Source organism: Mustela nivalis (genome assembly GCF_964662115.1).
Source record: "Mustela nivalis genome assembly, chromosome: 15".
NCBI lineage: Eukaryota > Metazoa > Chordata > Mammalia > Carnivora > Mustelidae > Mustela > Mustela nivalis.
The window spans coordinates 54,165,179-54,184,957 of record NC_139034.1 but is presented as its reverse complement, the minus strand read 5'-3'; the positions used below and the strand labels follow the sequence as shown (position 1 = coordinate 54,184,957).

The window sequence follows — 19,779 nt, the reverse complement described above, 5'->3', positions numbered from 1 at the left end:
TCTTTTTTGTTTGTTTTTTTGTTGTTCTCCACTTTAGAAAGCATTTAGTGGCATACATTTGTCATTGTTTGTGGCTGGTTTTGTTGATATTTTCCTGATCAATTTGCAATGAATTATGTCTGTTTCTTTGGAAAACATGCAGTATGATATACAACAGTTTCAAATATTGCAAGATACAAGATTTAATCAAAATTGAACTTAACCAGTCACCACTACTGAATCAAAAGTTTGAAGGGACATTAAAAAGATTGCTTTCTTCTTCAATTTAGTATCTTTCTAAGTGCTTTTAATAGAGATTTTTATTTGGGGGGAAGGGGTCCTTCTTTCTTTTTCAGTAATTTCTTAAATGGTTATAACTTCAGCAGTATGGAGCTATACGATTCCCTGGGATGGTTACTTCTATCACAATGCATCAAGTATCTGATGTAATCAGCTATTATTCTGAGGGAAATTTAGTATAAGAATTAGACTATTAACAATGATGATTTTTATTTCTGCTATATCATATATCATGAAACAAGATCATCAATCTTTATGGAAAATCCATTTTTTTTTTCCTCCCGGTAGAATCAAATTGCCCTAAGGTAATATATATAGGTCAAGTTACTTCCACATAACAGAAGATAAACATATTTAATATATATTTTATATTTAATATCTATATTTAAAAGACAAAACAAAATTGTGAAAATATTCTGTTATTTAGAATAGTTTATTCCATTAGTAGCAAATCAGAGAGGGTTGTTTTTTTTTTGTTTTTTTTTTAATTATTTTGATGTAGGGGCACCTGGATAGTTCACTCACTTAAGCAGCTGACTCTTGGTTTCAGCTCAGGTCATGATCTTAGGGTCCTGAGATCCACCCATGTAGCCCCCAGCCTCACTCAGCGGGGAATCTACGTGAGAGTGTGTCTTCCTCTCCCTCTGCCCCTCTCCCACCCCTGGCACACAGTCTCTCTCTAAAATAAATAAATAAATAGGAAAAAATATTAAAAAATTATTTTGATGTAGTAAGACAGATATTGTACTGGCAAACACACAGGTTGGTTTTTCTATTTCTCTGAAGTGTAGGCAAGCTTCCAAGAGAACTCACAAAGTGGCGCTTGGTGAATTCACATGACCCAGAGTCAGGTCATCAATCTTTTTCTAGGTTTCAGAAGAAAGCAAACGGAGGTAGTATACTAAAGCACTGTAAGTCAAAAGAACTGAAATATTTTGTTGTGACATTGACCAGCACATCTTTCTTACAAAGGAAGGAGTATTAATTATTTGCCGTGGCACAACAAATTACTTCCAAACTTCATGGTGTACAACATTTATTATCTCACAGTATCTATAGGTGAAGACTCTGGGAATAGCTTAGTTGGGTCATCTGCTCTGAGATCTCTCCGAGGCTACAGTAAGTTGTTGGAAGGGACTGCAGTCAACTCTAGACTCAGCTGAGGCAAGATTCATGTCCAAGCTTATTCATGCGGCTATTGGCATGCCTCCCATCCTCAAGGGTGTTGGACTGAGAGCCTCAGTTTCCTTGTTGGCTACCGGCCAGATTCCACCATCCATTCTTTGTCACAGAACTTTCCATTGGGCAATTCAGTACATGGCAGTCTGCTTCAGCAGATCAAGGAAGTGAAAAGATCCAAGGAGACTGTCTGACAGCAAGATAAATGTCACTTGTTTATAACCTAAGCTTGGGAATGATTTTCCTCCACTTTTGCCACATTCTCTTCATTAGAAGCAAGGGCCTAGATACAGTCACACTTAAAGGAGATGGGGACCACATGAGGATATGAATATTGGGAGGTAGGGAGCGTTACTGGCCATCTTAGAGGATTACTACCAAAGTGGCTATGCAGAAAATAAAATTGTCAAATTATCTGGCAAGAATGGGATTAGGACAAAGAGTATTATATAACCAAATATTTTCTGGAGTCAGTAATATATCTAAAGGTAGACCAGATGTATACATCAGTCTTGAAAGGGAACCTCATCCCTTATTGGTGCTTTCATTTGCAAAACATGCCAGCATAACCACTTTCTCTAGGCTACCTTTCTGGACAAACCCTCTATTGAGTCTCGTATTCTTTCTTTCTTTCTTTCTTTTTTTTTTTAAAGATTTTATTTATTTATTTGACAGACAGAGAACACAAGTAGACAGAGGCAGGCAGAGAGGAAGGGAAGCAGGCCCCCTGCTGAGCAGAGAGCCTGATGTGGGACTCGATCCCAGGACCCTGAGATCATGACCTGAGCTGAAGGCAGTGGCTTAACCCACTGAGCCACCCAGGAGCCCCCTCGTATTCTTTCTTTAGATGTGAACATTCTGTCAACACATTTCCTTGCCTGTTTGCTAGTCTGTCTCTTTAACATAACGTTACACTTCTCTGGGCTCATCCCTTGTGGGTTAATTTTAAAGTTAAGCGCACAGAGAGCTGCCTTATTCAGTAATTCTTGTATAACATGTTACTGTTCTTACGTATGTACCATCTACCCATCAATAACAGTTGATGATTGCATTAGATAAGATATAAAGAAAAGCTATTCTCCACAAAAGTGTCATTTCTTTAGTTACAACAGTTATTATATTTATTTTAAAAATCTGAGGCCTTTTCGTGGAAGTCTGTCATTTGTCAAGTTTAGCCCTAGACCAGTGTTTTGGTTCAGTATTGTATAAATGTGTTAAATAAAGCTCTAGAGATTTAGAACTTTATTTACTTACAGGCACTTCCCTAAACAAATATGACTTTATTAAAATTGCTCATTTAGTCATGGTAGAGAAAAATGGAAAAAAATGAAAAATGCTTGAGTTTTAAAAGAAAGATGATTTTCCCCCTCCAAACTTAAAATAACTAGACTCTGCAAGAAATACTCTTCTAATTGTCACCTTTGTTTTTTTCCCCTAGAGATAATACATAAGTTTATTCTGAAAACAATTTATTCACTGAGGATTTTGACTGTTTCTTGCAATTCTGAAGGATACAAATGCTTGTTTTGAAAGATTCATTTCTGTTTCCTGCAATATATTGTTTTATCAAATAAGGCATCACCTTGTTCTATGTTCTATGTTAATTAATCATAGTACATAATTTATCCATTCATCATTCAGGTTCAGATATGCCCTCAAATGATTATTTCCTTACATACCTGTGTCTTAGTCTTCTTCATTCCAGAAAATGGATAGAAGAATGGAGAAAGTAATGAGAGCTTTTACTGTGCTTTACTTTGCTGAAGTTGGGAGGTCTCACCTTCCAATCAGGACAAGGTAACCTAAGTGCAAAGCACCCCATTCTCACTTACTGGTACATTAAGCACCGTGATGGTTTCCCACTTCTTACTAATGAATGCTTAATTAGAACACACACACATACACACAAATGTTTTACCTAAGTAGACCTACCAGCAATAGAATTTTTCTTTGTTTACAGAAACAAAACAAAACTTTAAAGAGGTCTGTGTTCTGCTTTTTGTTTGTTTATGATAAACTTTTAGAAGATAACCTGTGTTTCAAACACAGATAATCAGAACAGTACTTTCTGTTTATCAACAAATGCACATTAGCGTACATAGTCCTAACTAACTAACAGGTAATCAGTTAAGCAGACTTCATAAACTTTACAATTGTAAATTTACCATTAAAACAAAATGGACCAATAGACCAGAATCCAGCTTATGTCCACACCTTCAGTCCAGTAAATTTCATGAAACAGAACCTGGTCTTTCAGGAGAACTCTATTAAGAAAATCACTAAGCATAATCTTACTATCTAATACTTTTTTTTTTTAATATTTTATTTATTTATTTGACAGAGGGAGATCACAAGTAGGCAGAGAGGCAGGCAGAGAGAGAGAGGAGGAAGAGGAAGCAGGCTCCCCGCTGAGCAGAGAGCCTGATGTGGGACTCGATCCCAGGACCCTGAGATCATGACCTGAGCAGAAGGCAGCGGCTTAACCCACTGAGCCACCCAGGCGCCCCACTTACTATCTAATACTTGAATAGGACTTCTCAAAAGCCTTGTTGTTAACCAGAAAACATTTACTATGAGATTACTGTCCACATAATCAGCGAAACATTGTATGTGGATAGTGGAGAGTGTATATCCTCAATGAGTTATTAATAAACACCCGACATTGGGAAATAATAAAACTTTATACCATCTAGGCAAACTATTTTATTTTTTAACTTGTATTTGAAAGAAAACCATACTCACAGAAAAATTCAAAAAAACTATTAAAACTCTCAATTGTAATGAGATAATAGGATTCACCTATTATTAATATTTTGTTCCCATGTGCTTTATAATTATTTCCTTTTTTTTATAAGAGTTTATTTATTTATTTGGCAAACAGAGATCACAAGTGGGCAGACAGGCAGGGGGAGAGAAGGAGGAAGCAGGCTCCCTACTGAGCAGAGAGCCCGATGTGGGACCCGATCCCAGGATCCTGGGATCATGACCCGAGCTGAAGGAAGAGGCTTTAACCCACTGAGCCACCCAGGCACCCCTTTATAATTATTTCTATCTGTATAGTATTTTCTGAAGCATTTGAGCAGAAGTTGTATAAATCTGTACCCTTTACGTGCTAATATGTACCCATACCTATTTCAGGGGCTGTTACTAAAAACAAGGATATTCTCTTATACATAAGTACAGAATATTTATCAGCTCAGTAAGTCCTTTCTTGTCACCCTACTCTTATTTAATCTGACACCAAAATTCTAATTTTGTAATTTGACCCAGTCATATCCCTTATAGCATTTTTATAGCATTACTGAGTCCAAATTAGTATCACATTTTATATTTAGTTGTCATTTCTCTTTAGTCTCCTTGATCTTGAGCTCTTCCTTGGACTTTAAGAAATGTATAAAGTTGACATTGGGAGGAACACAGTCTTAATAGAGCATTCATCATTTTGCATGCTTGCATCTGATGTTTCCTCATGATTTGGCTCGGGCCACGTATTCTAAGCCCGCATACCCCCCACACGAGATTGTGTTTTTCTCAAGGTATACATTGAGGGGCACACAATATCCATCTTCCCCTCATTTTGTGATGTTAGTTTGATAGGTCCTTCTGTATATTTTTATTGAGCGCTTGCAAGTTTCCAGGCAATGTTCAAGGAACTAGTAACACAAAAAACCATATAGTATGTCATCTGCCCTTAAGTTTATTATAGCCAGACTCTAGTCAATTTCTCTAGGATAGTGAAGCTTTAAGTGCTGGCATAGTGAAAGCAACTTGGGGGGACAAGTATTTGAATCCTATGACACGTAGTTGTGACAACACCTAAGTTCTAGGAATACAATATATGGGATCCAAACCCTGTCTCCATGAGTATAAGCTGATTATTCATGATTAAAACATTGTATCAGAGGGCTAATTTCTTAACATTAAGTATAGAATGGCCTGTTCCCTATTGCACAGATAAACAGTAGACAGTTGATGATGATGATGATTTTTTTTTTTTTAATCTGTTTTGCTTGGTTGTGGTCATGGAGATACGGTTTTAAGAATAAGAAGTTCTTAAAAAAAAAAAAGAAGAAGAAGAAGAAGAAGTTCTTAAATAGGTATCAGTTCATAGAACCATGGGTCCACGTTTTTACCCCAACTGGGGAAGATTCTTGAGTTACAGAATAAAATATCTTTAGTATCCAGTAAAGTGGGATTATCTTAATCTTGGGTAGTAAATTCCTCTCTGCCCACAGAGAGCATCGACATCATCATTGAGCTGAAAATGCAGGCAAAGGGCTTCTTTAAGATACTGACAACAAGAATGTCATTTCTCAGAGGAACTGAGATATTTTAAGCTGGTCTAGCCATTTGGGAAAAGTATTTTGCCTAGGGCTGGAGCTGACTAACTCCACACCAGCTGAGGGTAACCACAACTATCTGCAGATCTTCAAATGCTTTCGCTGAACATTCTTCAGTCCAGCTTTCCTTACTGGTTGTCTCTTTTGTGTCCCATTTAGAAAGTGTGTTGTGACTAGACAAGCTTGCCCAGTGATGATCCTTTCTAGCCACATAATACCTACAGTCCAGTTTCACCTGCTTCAAACTCCACAGTTGTCAAAGTTCAGGTCTCTCCTTGATTCTGGTGCTTACGTAAAGTCTGATATGAAGTCCCTTCACATGGAGTTGCACTTTTATCATGTTTGGTGAAAGCTTAGTTACATTTCAACATGTATATTATAGCTTTAGATGATCTTCTAAAAGCATGTTTTAAACTAGACTTTATTCTATCCTTTACTTTCCTCTTTGAAGGGAACTGAGAAACTTTTAATATCAGTTTTTGGTTAATCTTTTTTGTCTTCACTGTTAACCAGAAGAAATTTACTTTGTACTAGCTTTTGGTAAACGTGATATTACCTGCTCTGATTTCCAATAAGCAGAGCCACATTGTTCCATTAGGTAGCCCATTACCTACTGCTAGTCCTGGTGGATTTGGTTCATACAGACAGAATGCACTTGTTGCAGTACTCTTGTGTACACAAGTCCTTGCCCTCTCTCTAGAAGAGCACCAGGTACTTAAGTGGAAAGAAGTCAAAAGACATCTGGGGTCTTGCCCCCTCTCACTTTGGCCCAACTCTATGGGCCACAGGTTCTGCAGCTACAACCTGAGTTACAGAAAATTCAAACTCTGTTGCAACTTTTTTAGTTTTTACTTTTTAATTATCTTTGAACCCAACCTTGAATATAACTTCTGGAAATCACTTGGACAGTTATTAGCTGCATTTCATGAGAAGAAATGATATTTACTCAGAATCCTCTTATAAAAGGGCCTGTACTGAACATTAATCTCTCTTAAAATATTTCTCATGTTAAATGTAGACTTTGTGTCTCTGCTTCTTTGCTTTAGCAGTTGCAGAATGTTCTTACTCTAAATATAAAATTATAAAAAAAAAACAAGAAACAATATTTTCTTTAATTAGCTTCTTCCTTTGGGGGTTTTAGAAAAGGGGTTATGACTTGACAAAGATCCTTCCCATCTGTTCCTGTTTGTTTGCTTTTATTTTGACTTCCTCTAGTTGTCTTATCAAATATCACATGAATCATTAACATTTGTTTTCATCACTTGTTTTGGTTTCTCTTACTTCACATGATTAAGACATTATGTTGAGAGAGGCTCAGGGCTAATATTAAACTAATATTCTTTAAGTAAATATTAAACTTTGTGGATATATGATCTTATATGTTTGCCCTGGGTTATGTTAATATTTTCCTGAGCTCAATAGTAGTGAGATATGTGCACATACAACTGTTTTGTGAAAGCATCAAATTTTGTTAGATACAGGTGTCTGGATATAAGTTTTGAACAAATAGATGCCTTTTTTAATAAAGCTACTTCCTAACAGGAAATGTAATTTATTAAGCCCTTTGTGCAAAAGACATGTTGGAGACCCTGGTGGATGTTTCCAAGGGAGTTCTATTCAAAACTGGAATATAGATCTATTTGCATGTTGTGTGATACCTTTCACTAACATATTCCCTTATTAATGATTTCACATAGTTTTCATACAATGAAAGAATTGGATTTCTGGTGTCACCCAACAAAACAATTTGAAGTTGTTCCAATTTGTATGCAGTCTTCTAATATAAAAATCTTTTTATAGAATGTGATTGTTATTGAAAAAATTTCATTAGTTTAAAAAACAAATGATCAAGCTCTTCAATACTCTAGTTTTAAAGTATATACAGAATGAAAGCTAAATCCTATATCTATTTATATTAGTTATTACCAATAATTACATAAGACCTGCAAAAACATTGCATCAAAAAATACTGCATCAAAACAGTAAAATTAATACATGAACACAAAACAAACCAAATTGGAAATTTTGTGACAGATTGTCTATTGATTCCTCTTTAGCCACAGCAAATAATATACTATATACTTAATATACAATATATTAAAGGTCCAATCTGAGCGTTTCAACTTTATTTATTTATTTTTTTTAAAGGGAGAGAGAGAGAGAGACAGAGAAGAATGGAAGGAAAGGGAAAGAGACTCCTGAGCAGATTCCATTCCCAGAGCAGAGAGCCCAGTGACCTGAGCTGAAATCAAGAATCAGACGCTTAACTGACTGAGCCACCATTGACTTCAACTTTAATACTAAAATCTGAGATGCATTTTTGCAAAAAATTTAACTCATTATCTATAAATCTTAATCTGCATAGTTAACAGTAAATAACATATAAAAATTTATACCTCCAATAAGCTATTCCATGATCTGGATACTTTCTTATACACCAAGTTATAGCTGTAAGCATCAGATCACAATGAACTTTGGAACTATTAGGAATTTGTAATTTAAATAGTTTCATTCACTCCCTACTCCCAAATGCTTTTAATTAGAACAGACTTTTTAATTAAGTACTCCCATGCACAGTGTAGCTTGATGATTTTTCTGTCATGTCAACCTCCCATACAAAAGCAAATAATAGTGTTAAAGGAAGATATTTTCTCTAAAACCAAGCCATCAGAATTCTAGTTCTCATTTCAATTTATTCCGCTGAAATTCTGCATGCTAAAAGAAAGATCCTGTCTTGGGGAAGACAGCGAGGAAGAGATCCACAGGGCAGCCAGGTTGGTGGTGCTGATAGCCAAGATCTTACCTCTACAAGTCAGAGCCCTTGCATTTCCCCCCCTGAGAGGCCAGTTACTTATTAAAGGAAAGGAACATAATGGAATGGATGTGGACTTTGGATTCACATGAATATCAAATCCCTGCAACTTTTTTTGCTAGCTCTGTGAAAGTGTGTAAGATACTTAAGTTCGTCAAGCTTAATAGCTTTCTTTAAAAGGGGACTAAGAAGGGGCCTTTGGGTGACTTAGTTGGTTAAGTGTCTACATTTGGCTCAGGTCATGATCCTGGGTTCTTGGGATCAAGTTCTAGGATGGAGTCCCTTGTGGCTCCCTGGTCAGACTGCCTCTCCCTCTGCCTCTGCATACCCCACCCCACCCCCACCACTCATGTGCTCTCTCTCTCTCTCAAATAAATAAATAAAATATGTAAGAAAAAATAAAAGGCACTAAGAAGACCTGTTTTGTTGAATTGATGGGAAGTTTAGGCTTAAAATCTATAAAGTGACTTGAACACAAATGCTGAGAAAATATTAGCTACACTTAATAAAAATCATTGCCTTTATTGCTAATTTCCTGGATCTTAAAGAAGAGCTCTCATCCATTTGAGATAGCAAGGAACAACTGTTTGGTAAACCTGGCCCAGCATCAGAAAGAAATAGACAATTTTCTGTGGTCAACATGTGCAGAAATACAGTATGAAAAATAGTGGATAGGTGTGAGATTATCTAGTTAGAAGGTAAGTTTAATGCACAAAGGGTGGCCCTTAAAACGAAATATATAAATAAGTCCTCTGAGTTTTCAGATGCAAACAGCATACCTCTGAATAACGAAGTCTTAGTGCATGGAAGCACTCCAGGGATTGTAATGACCTTCATTGTGTAGCTCATTTTTGTAGAACCTTCTCAATGACCCCATGGCTTTTCTTGCTGTTGGAAGATTCAAGGAAGGGGAGTATTGAAACCATTATTATATGACATAAAAACATAGCTCAGTTTGAATTATGGGCCCATATATCTTTGCTAACACCCTTGTCATTCAACTTTCACTCAGTGGTTTGTTATCAGAAGGCTGAGATAGACCCACAGTCCCATAATTCAGAGGCCTGTTGTTAGCTTTCTAGGTGCATCCATATAAGGCTATTTGCTCTGGATTGAAGGACCAATTTAGCTTCTCTGGAGCAATATAAAATTAGTTAAATTTTTTTTTCCTTACAGACTTTGTGTCATCTGTAAGTATGTTTCAATAAAGATGACAAAATTATAGTGTAGAAATGATTTGAAAATTAGGCTTTGTAGTCAAAAAGAGAGAGAGTTACTCTCCACAGGCTGTCTCTGCCTGGTATATATCTGCTTCCAGTTAGTTCTAAGGCAGATAATCTCTGATGCCTAAGTATTATTTAATCATGGAAATGCCTTAACTGTAGCAGGTGGGATCTATTTTATGGCTGGCATCTTTAATGTTTGCTGCATTTGTCCATCTGTTAGGAACATTATTCAAAAATGCAAGGAAGCATTTATTAAAAGTGGAATTGTGGTGGATCAGATACTGAGCACATAAATATAATGTATATAATTTTTATAAATGTATTTTGTATATGATCTATGGTAAGATGCTTACAAAAGAATTATTGCTATATTTTTAAATGAATATAATTTTATTTTGCAATGTAGTTTCAGGGGGGCCTGGGTGGCTCAGTTGGTTAAACTTCCCACTTGATTTTGGCTCAGTTCATGATATCAGGTGGTGAGATTGAGTCCCGTATAGGGCTCCATGCTGGCTGTGGAACCTGCTTAAGATTCTCTCTCTCCCTCTCCCTTTGTCCTACCCTCCCCCATGCAAAAAAAAAAAAAAAAAAATTAAATTTAGCTTCCGATAGACTTTAAAATTTCTAGCATGCTAACGATAATTATTTTTGTTATGTAAGCACATTAATTCATTTCTCCAAAAGTTTAATATTTGAGACTGTGTTAAACTTTTAAGGCAAGCATCATGCTAAATACGATCATTCTAATACTGATGGGAAAAGAGATGCGGCTGCTTCCTCCATGGTTCCCAACCACATAGTAGGTTCCCCAGAGGTAACTTCAAAGTGACACAAGTGCTATGGAGTTAATTATCAGGACACTTGTGTTGGAGAATAAATAGGAGCTCTCCATCTAGACAAGTTCCATAGAACGGAGCAGAAAAGTAAGCAGGGAAGGGGGAGGTACTTATCTTCTAGATTTCTAAGATCAAAAACAGGCCTTATACTCCAACATGGTACAGAACTTGGTGTGTCCTGGAATGCAAAGGAGAGACAGGGTCATGGACTAGGGGAGAGTACTAATAGGTAAGATTAGAGAGGAAAATACCATATCAAATTAGGTAGTATCTGGTAGGCCTTGGTGAAGAATTTGGCTAGTGAATCTCTTAAAACAAGTATTTACACTTAATGAATTATTTTTGTATAGCCACTCTTTGCTACAAAAATCTTTCTTCCTCGTAAGCTGCAGACATCACAGAAGATTTGAAAGCTACTTTTCAAGATTTTTTTTCTCTTTTAATAATATGTGAAGATTTAATAAAAAAAAAACCTCAATGAGCCCTGAAATATTAATATCAAACAAATACTTTTCCATAGATACTGTGAAGAACTTTGAATTTGGGGAAAGTTAAGAGTGTCTCTTGCCTCACTGTGTAATGCTAGGAAACATTTGCCTTTTTTTTTTTTTTTTGAAGTAAGGATGGAGGTGATACTCTCAACATAATTGACAGCATAGCAGAAATGATGAGACAGTTGAAAGGAGGAAGAAGTAGGGAGAAAGTAATTAAAGGACAGAATTAAAAAGTTTGGAAAAATATAGTACTCTACTTCATTGGTTGCTTCTGAATTCATTACTAGATTTTTATAAAATTTGTGTTGTCTTATGTAGTAAAAATCATTAGGATCAAAGTTATCTCTAAAAGGTTCAATTTCTAGCCACATGGTACTAAAAGTATGAACGGCTGAAATTTTAGCTTATTTTTATAAATACCAACTTTATTAGGTTTATTTAGTGAAAAATCAAAACTCCTGCTAAGCAGAACCTAGAAAGTGATATCTATATATTTATATCTCTATTTCTAATGTAAACGAGAAGATCATAGTTTTGTCCCATGGATGAGTATAATCAAGCCAACCAAACAGAAGAAATCAGATGATGTTCCATACAAAAAAGAAATAACATGTTATTTGGTAACATATCCTTTCTTAGAAAGAAATTTTATCATAACGTTATAGCTTTGATATGGGTATTTGATTAATACTTGATTTAAGAAATTATTATCTTCATTGAATATTACAATGGCTACTTCTGAGCTGTAGTATATTATTAAGGAAATTATCGTTACAGGCCAGGAAGTAAAATGTCTTTATACAATGTATGTAGGGAGATTATCCAGCATAGTTTTGTATGATTTTTAAGTCAGTGGTCAAAATTAGACTTGAGTTAGATTAATAATATATTTTCATTGCTGAATCATAATGTATGATTATATCATACATCCAAATGTGTATGCCACTACAGGAAACAGATAGTCATTGTCATTATTTGATGTTTCATGTATTAAAAATAATGATGATACGTGATTATGGAACTGGGAAGCTAAGGATATTTAGAGACTTCCAAGTAAATGTTACTATTAAAGCTGAACTGGATTAATTTTACAAAGGCAACCAATACCTGATACACCTTATTAGAAGTTACCTAGTATAAGACCAATCTCATGAACATTTATTTTCACATTTTTGAAAGCAAATGGTGGATTTTGGATGTTAACAGTATAATAAGTTAAATATATATTTTATTTGTTTATTTCAATATATACTTTGTATAAATCTCACCACCTGAACTATTCATTCATTCAACACATATTTATTGAACATGTGCTAGATTCTTGGGATAGATCAATGAACAAAACAGAGTTCTGTGACATCTTAGAGGTAATATTCCAACTATACAATTTAGGCCAAAATCAAACATAATAGGAATGTAAAATTTGGGCATGCCAAAATTTCTATGAAGTAAAAAATGGATTAACATTGGTCTTAAGTTCCTTACTAATAACTATGTCTACTACACATTATGTGAAAGCATTTAATTAGCTTAATGTTGAAAGTGAGATCTGCACATATTTGGATGATATTTTTCTATTTTCTTGGACTTACTGTAGATTTTTTTTGTTTCCTTATATTTTAACACTGTAGATCAGCTGTGAGTCATTTTGCAAACATTTATATGGCAATATTCATTTTTAAAAATGCCTGGAAAATTTTCCTTTTCTGATTACCTTCTGCTATATATCTTATAACTTGGAATTTAGATATATTTTATACAAATATATCCAAAGTTTAGTCTATGCCACAAAGTTGGCAGCTTAAAGGGTGCTACATTTGAGAAATGAGCTTACATTTTGTTTTGTTTTTCCCCTGGATTTCTAATTTCCCATTTCTTATTTCTGCTTCATTCAAATGGGATTATTGAATGTGCCCAATATTTGATATGCTTTTCTTTTTCACATAACCGTGGGTTTCTCAGTTGGTTAAAGTTGAGTAATGTATTTCCATCTTAACATTTAACTGTTTGGTAAATTTCACTTCAAGGGGGAAAGACTATATAGTTCATTGATAGTGAGGAAATAACCTAGGAAGCTTTCATATACATAGCAACAAATGTGCACAATAGTTACATTACATGGTATATTTAACAACACTGCTAAGGAGTAAGATGGGAGCTCAGTCTTTCGCAATGGAGATACACCTGAGTGCATTCAGAGAAAATTTGGTTCTGCAAGCTTGGAGGAAGTAATTGTCATTCAACAGAATTCAACTAGCTTTGCATATCAGTAACACCCACACAGGCATACTCTTATCTGTTTTCTGAGTGCTCTTGAACTGATATCAAAATAACAAATATATATTTATGAGAACTAGAAATTCTATATTATTTTTGATCACATAAACTCAATATAATTATGAAATTAACTTTGAGAATATGTGAAAAATGTTACTTCCTAAACAAGTGAAGAAGAAATGCCACAAATTTTGTATCATCAGCCTACTTAGTTTTTATGCTCACATTTGTCCCCCAATGTCATGAAATTAATTATTTTTATTGTTCATTTTTAGATGGAAGACTGTATTTGAAAACTACTGTCATGTACTGAATTTTTCCTGTTGAAGAAATCCATGTTATAGTAAAGAACTTTGCAGACATTCGTCATTGGAAAGTTCAGAAAAAAATAAAGTCCTTTTAAGGGAACTTCCTCAATTTTGTGTATTAATGTTCTTTAAAAGTTTAAGTATTCTACAAAAAAAAAAAGTTTCCTCCATTGATTTTCACCTGTGGTTCATACCAGAGACCTGAGAATGTTTGTAAATGTACAGGTATCCAACTTCTTATAGTTAAAAACTGCAACTTTGCTGCTGGACACTTGTATACCGAGTTAAAGGCAGGTCTGAATAAGGCCTCGCTTTGGGTTTTTTTTTTTTTTTTTAATGGAATGAACCATTTTCTTCCTCTGAAAATTCTGTATCTGAGCACATCAAGAGACTCTTGTACCAGTGGTCACCCAGACTTACAGAATTATGTCCTCCAGAAACCAGCAAGAAAACTTGGAAATGAACTTGTAGGGGGCATAGAGGATTCCTAAAAAAACAAAAAAACAAAAACAAAAACAAAAACAACAAAAAAAACACAAAAAAATAAATAAAACAAAAAAACCCAAAAAAATCAGTAAATCAAAGAGTAATATTCTATTACATTCGATTTTAAACTAATTGTGGGTTTTCTCCTGAAGATTTTTTTCACATACTTCCAAAAGACCAACAAATGGATGTTGACAACAACCCAGTGAAATACCATTTTGCATATCTGAAAAGAAGCATTGAATATAAGCCAAAAGGTTTCACTGAAGGTCTTTTTTCTTAAAAAAAAAAAAAAAAGTAACATGTTTTCATTCCAAACTGGTAGTGGCATATAGAATTTAAAATAATAATGATGCTTCTTATTCAAACTGTTGGTCACATGTACAGTATATAAACATAAAACATACAAGGAAGGTATTATGTATGCCGTAGTATACTAGAGTTTAGGAAAATGAGAATTTTAGAAAATATGTTTTGTCACCCTGTTAGTCAGAAAGACACCTTTCTGGTTTTAACGCATGCAGGCATGTAAATATTCGTCTGGAGTCACAGTATTAATGAATGAGATCTTAAGCATCTGGTGACATCAGAACTCTGTGTCAGCCACTTTTATTTGTATATTGAACCCTAGTTAGTGCCCCAAACTGCACTATTGAGAATGGATTGTGGCTGAACAGTAAATCAAAACACCAGAAATATTTTTATATGTTAATGTCATATTATGTTAATGTTGCTGAAAAACAGAACCTAACAAACCCTTGATGTATCAGTCCAATACCATGTAGCACTGAGTGATAAAGTTAAAATGTGTTGTGCTTCCCCACCCCCGGTCAGAGGGAAGGGTGCCTATGTGTTATTTTCACTGTCTTTTTGAAAGTTACAGTATGTATTTTCACTTTTGTGCAGATAACTGGAAGTAAAGCTGCAACAGTGCTTATTACACACTGAAGTTACCTTCTCTTTGTTTTTCCTAATCTGGAGTTACACCTTTAAAGACTGATATTATGAATCAGTACAGTCGCTGTTCATTTTATGATTTTGCTGTCATCTTCAAATTTTATGATCATAGCATTACTTATTACCATAAATAGCAAAATCCAAAATGTCCAAGAAAACTAGCTTAAAAATGTTTAAAGATAGTTCTGATTCGGTGTTAATTATTTGGTTAAGAGAAGAAATTAACATTACAGATACTCTGGCACTAAGCTTCTGTAGTTTTTAGGTCTTCCTTGCAATACTGGAACATACTTCTTTTGTGTAGTTTGCTATTAACCCACTAAGTCCATTTTTTTACTACAATGAAAAAGTTATATATACAGTTCCTATTTTAGCTTGCTTGAAAGGGAGCAATATTTTTATTTAAAATACTGTTAGTAAATGCTCTGTAGAAACTTGGTTTTTGGGGCATTGTTCTTCCATACTCACCTTTTCTTGTTTGAGCACAAGAGATTCTATTCCTTGTTGTATGTATTTCTTGTTTTTCCCTGTATGCAGTCTTTAAAGGATTACAACACTTAAAATTGGAGGGACTTGTGGCAAGCTTTTGAATCATACATTTTTTAAAAGATTTTTTAAAAAGCCTACAACTTACCTAAGTAGTAGAATCAGCCATTGCTCTGCTCCTTGCATAGAGTCACCTGTTAAGTAGGTTAAATAGTTTTAAAATGCATACTTTCGAGACCCTTGAGAATGCTTTAGTGTTTGGTTTGATATAAAAGGAATTTTAGCAAGGATTAAAGAAAGAAGCTATCAGCTATATGTTAAGAGAATCTTACTAACATGTTGTAAATATTACAATTCATGAAATGTTATTTTAAGTCTGTAACTTAAGTTGTTTCTCCTTTTTTAGTATACAGGTTGGTTTGGAATTTGTTTTCATTTTGGTTTTTTTTTTTTTTTTTGGTATAAACAAGTAATATTGTGCCCATTTTATGGTTTCCATGCTTTTGTAATCCTAAAAATATTAATGTCTAGTTGTTCTATATTATAACCACATTTGCGCTCTATGCAAGCCCTTGGAACAGAACATACTCATCTTCATGTAGGACCTATGAAAATTGTCTATTTTTATCTATATATTTAAAGTTTTCTAAAAATGAGAAAAGGTTATTACGAATTTTGTTGTACAAAATCTGTACAAAAATCTGTTTTTACATCATAATGCAAGAATTGGAAATTTTTCTATGGTAGCCTAGTTCTTTGAGCCTGGTTTCAATGTGAGAACCACGTTTACTGTTATTGTATTTAATTTTCTTTTTTCTTTTCAACAATCTCCTAATAAAACTGTCTGAAATCTCCCTGTGACTTTATTTACAGTTCGTCTTTATTAAATTTTGTGAAATGCATAGCATTGAAGGAATATTTACTTTCTAATGGGAGGCATCTAAAAACAACATAAGTCAGCTCTTTGCAATGCGAGGAGAACAATGCTCAATGATTTTATTTAACATGCAACTGCTTCTATCTCTAATATGAATTACTGTGCTGAAAAACATCATAAAAGCACACTCTGTAGTTATTGTTTAACAAGCAGATTTTCCATATTTTGTTTCTTGCCAGCTAAGCAAACTGCCCACATATACATGATTTATTTATGTACATTTCTCAGTTTATGAAGCTGTTATTTGTACCCTTTTCCTTTATATTCTTATATTCCCATGATTCTTATTTCACAAAGCTTTGTGCTGAATAATGTAAAGTAGACATGTTGATGGAACAAAATATATTATTCCCATATCTATAAGAGTGTAGATTTGTAACTCTTAGTGTTTTGCTTTCATTCTCTATCATTCGAAAAAATGCCTTTAGAAACTTTGATATTCCAATATCTTTAAATAATATATACACGTTTTAATCAATCCAAAATGCTGCATCTGAAGAAATATTGGGTTACTATCTCTGTGAATATTCTAAACATTCCCAAGAGAATGGAAAATGGATTTTCTTTCTGTCAAAAGAAATTATTCCATGAATTAACAAAATATGATTTTTCCCTAATAAAAACTTAAAATGTTTATGTGACCATTACAAACACATTTTTGTCTTCTGTCTTCATATGTTTATGTCAGTAAGACTTGTACTAGAACATCATACAGTCTTTGGATGTTAGTGGAATTTGGTAATGATTTGAGATTTTTTCCCCCATGTGTTCTCATCAGAACTAGCAAATTTACAATATGAACAAAAGCTATTTATGACCACATGAGAGTAAATTACAAATGAAAGTTATATGGATTGCATTTTTACAATATGGGAAGTAGAGATGTTAATAGAATTAAAACGTTATTGTAAATGGCATTGTAAAAAATACCACTTTTCTTCATGTGTAGGCTTGGTGCTAACATTTATCTTTAATATGTACAACTGGTATATAAAAGCTGAACTGATCCTCATTTATTCATTTAAACAGATTCATTAATAAAGCCTCTATTCTGCACAAAGCACTGTGCAAGATGTTGTAATGACTCAAGTGGAAAACTTAGCTGTTGTCCCAGAGGAGCAGATAATTTTGTTGGAATAGGAAATTTTACTTGCAGCAAGAAAAGATTCATTGAGCATCTTCTAATGTGTAGGGGCCATGGAGCTGGTTTCAACAAGACACCGACTTAGACAACTTCCTAAGAAGTGGTACTAATGACCCATTTTGTACATTCATCTTCTAGAGGATAGGATAGTACGATATGTTTGTGAGTTTGGGGAAATGGATGAATACAGCTTCTTCTAAGTCAAACACTATACCAGCTGTTGTTTTCATGGTATCTTTCATTTATTTCAGAGCATTTGTCTTACCAATGCTCACCAACTTTTTTTTCTAAGGTAAGAAGCCTATTTAATCACACACACATACACACACACACACACAAATTATCATCAACCACAAATTCTTACTATGTTGGGACTTTTGAGTATAGTTATAATATTCAATTTTTATGGCCCAGCTTCTATAGATCTATGGTAAAATGGACTCAATTGATTCAAATACAGAGCATAAATGCCTAAAGGCTGAAAGAGTTCATTGGGTAATGAATGACTTTTATAGTAGGAGCAGCATCTATTGTATTTATAGGTGAATGAGCTGGAGATTTTGAGTTGGAACTTTGGATCAGTTGAGGCTTCTTCGGTTGGCGTAACAAAAACTGATTCCTGCAAATGGTTGAAGAGCAGAAGGAACTGGTCCTAAAGACGGAGAGGGTACACATGGAATCTCAAGCTGGGATTGCAGCCAGCCCCTAGAGACAGCTCCCTCTTACTTTCACGCCTCTGCTGCTCTCAGTGTTTCCTCTCACTGTGGACATATTTGTTTCTCTTGTTCACCTCTTGACTCCTCCATTATTCAGGAGCATAAGACCCAGGCCACAGAAGTGAGGCAGTTAGTCATTGTCTCTCCCTTGTCCTGACTCAGATTACCTGAAGATTTTGATGTCTCATGTCAGAGCACATGCAAGCAAGGTACCCGGGCAGTCCATTAGATGCATCTAAGGAATTTTAGGAATACTGTGTCTGATTAAATTTAAATCTCTGGGGGTTGGTGCTAAGGCCTAGGTTCCTCAGGTGATTCTTATGAATAGCTAAGTTTGGAGACCACTGTCTGGGAGACTTGCAAATACCACATCGTAGAAAATGACTAGCAAGACTTCTTTCAGGGCAGGAGCATGGTTGGGGACGGGTAGGAGATGGGTGGGGGGCATTACAAGCTACACACACACTGTAAGAGCCAACCAATAGTTCTACAAAATCACTAACTAAGGCAAAAATCTATAAAATATTTAATACATATTTTTAAAAAGTAGTTTTAGCATTGTGAACTTAATTCGGAATATGAATTTGCAATCCCAATAAGGTACAATAGAAGACATCTTATTTTTTTTCCCTAAATAAAAATTATTAAATAATCTGACAATGGAGCTGCACAGGGAGGTACAAAGTCTATTTCAATAATTTCAAAAATAATAAATATTTCAACTAAATGTCCTCAGTCCAAACATTCTCCTCAGTCTGTACCATTTGGCGGAAATGCTCGGGTTTTCATGCCTAGGGTCCAGCCTTTAAGAAGCAGCTCTAAGCCCTTCTCTTCAGACGGCCTCTAGATTTGTGGAAGCATAAATTTATAACACAATTTGGTGTGATTCTCAATGTAGGGAGAGCAAATAATACAATTATGTTATAACTGAGGAAATATAAAATCATGTGTAAGGGTGTAACATTTTTGTGTTTTATTTGAACTGATAAAATGTCAACCAATACAAGTAGACTATGGTAAGTTTTGCATCTTTAATGTAATGCCTGGAATAAGCACTAAAAACGCTATATCAACATATACATTTAGGAGCACCTGGGTGGTTCAGTGCGTAAAGCATCTAACTCTTGATTTTGGCTCAGGTCATGATCTCAGGGTCATGGGATCAAGCCCTATGTCCATCCCCACGCTCAGTGGGGAGTCGACTTGAGCCTCTCCCTCTGCTCATACTTTCTCTTTAAAATAAATAAATCTTAAAAATATATATATATTTATATTTATTTATTTTAAGACACTATAGATAAA

General features: G+C 34.6%; 1 protein-coding gene across 1 annotated transcript in view; it reads left to right on the top strand.

Annotated features, from left to right (window-relative positions):
- DACH1 (dachshund family transcription factor 1) overlaps positions 1-16,534 on the top strand; it is a 427,802-nt gene extending 411,268 nt beyond the window's left edge. Inside the window, exon 11 of the mRNA XM_082701392.1 lies at positions 13,719-16,534. Within this exon, the coding sequence (XP_082557518.1) occupies positions 13,719-13,756 (38 nt within the window). The 3' untranslated portion in view covers positions 13,757-16,534. The remainder of the gene's footprint in view (positions 1-13,718) is intronic.
- The last annotated feature ends 3,245 nt before the right edge of the window (positions 16,535-19,779 follow it).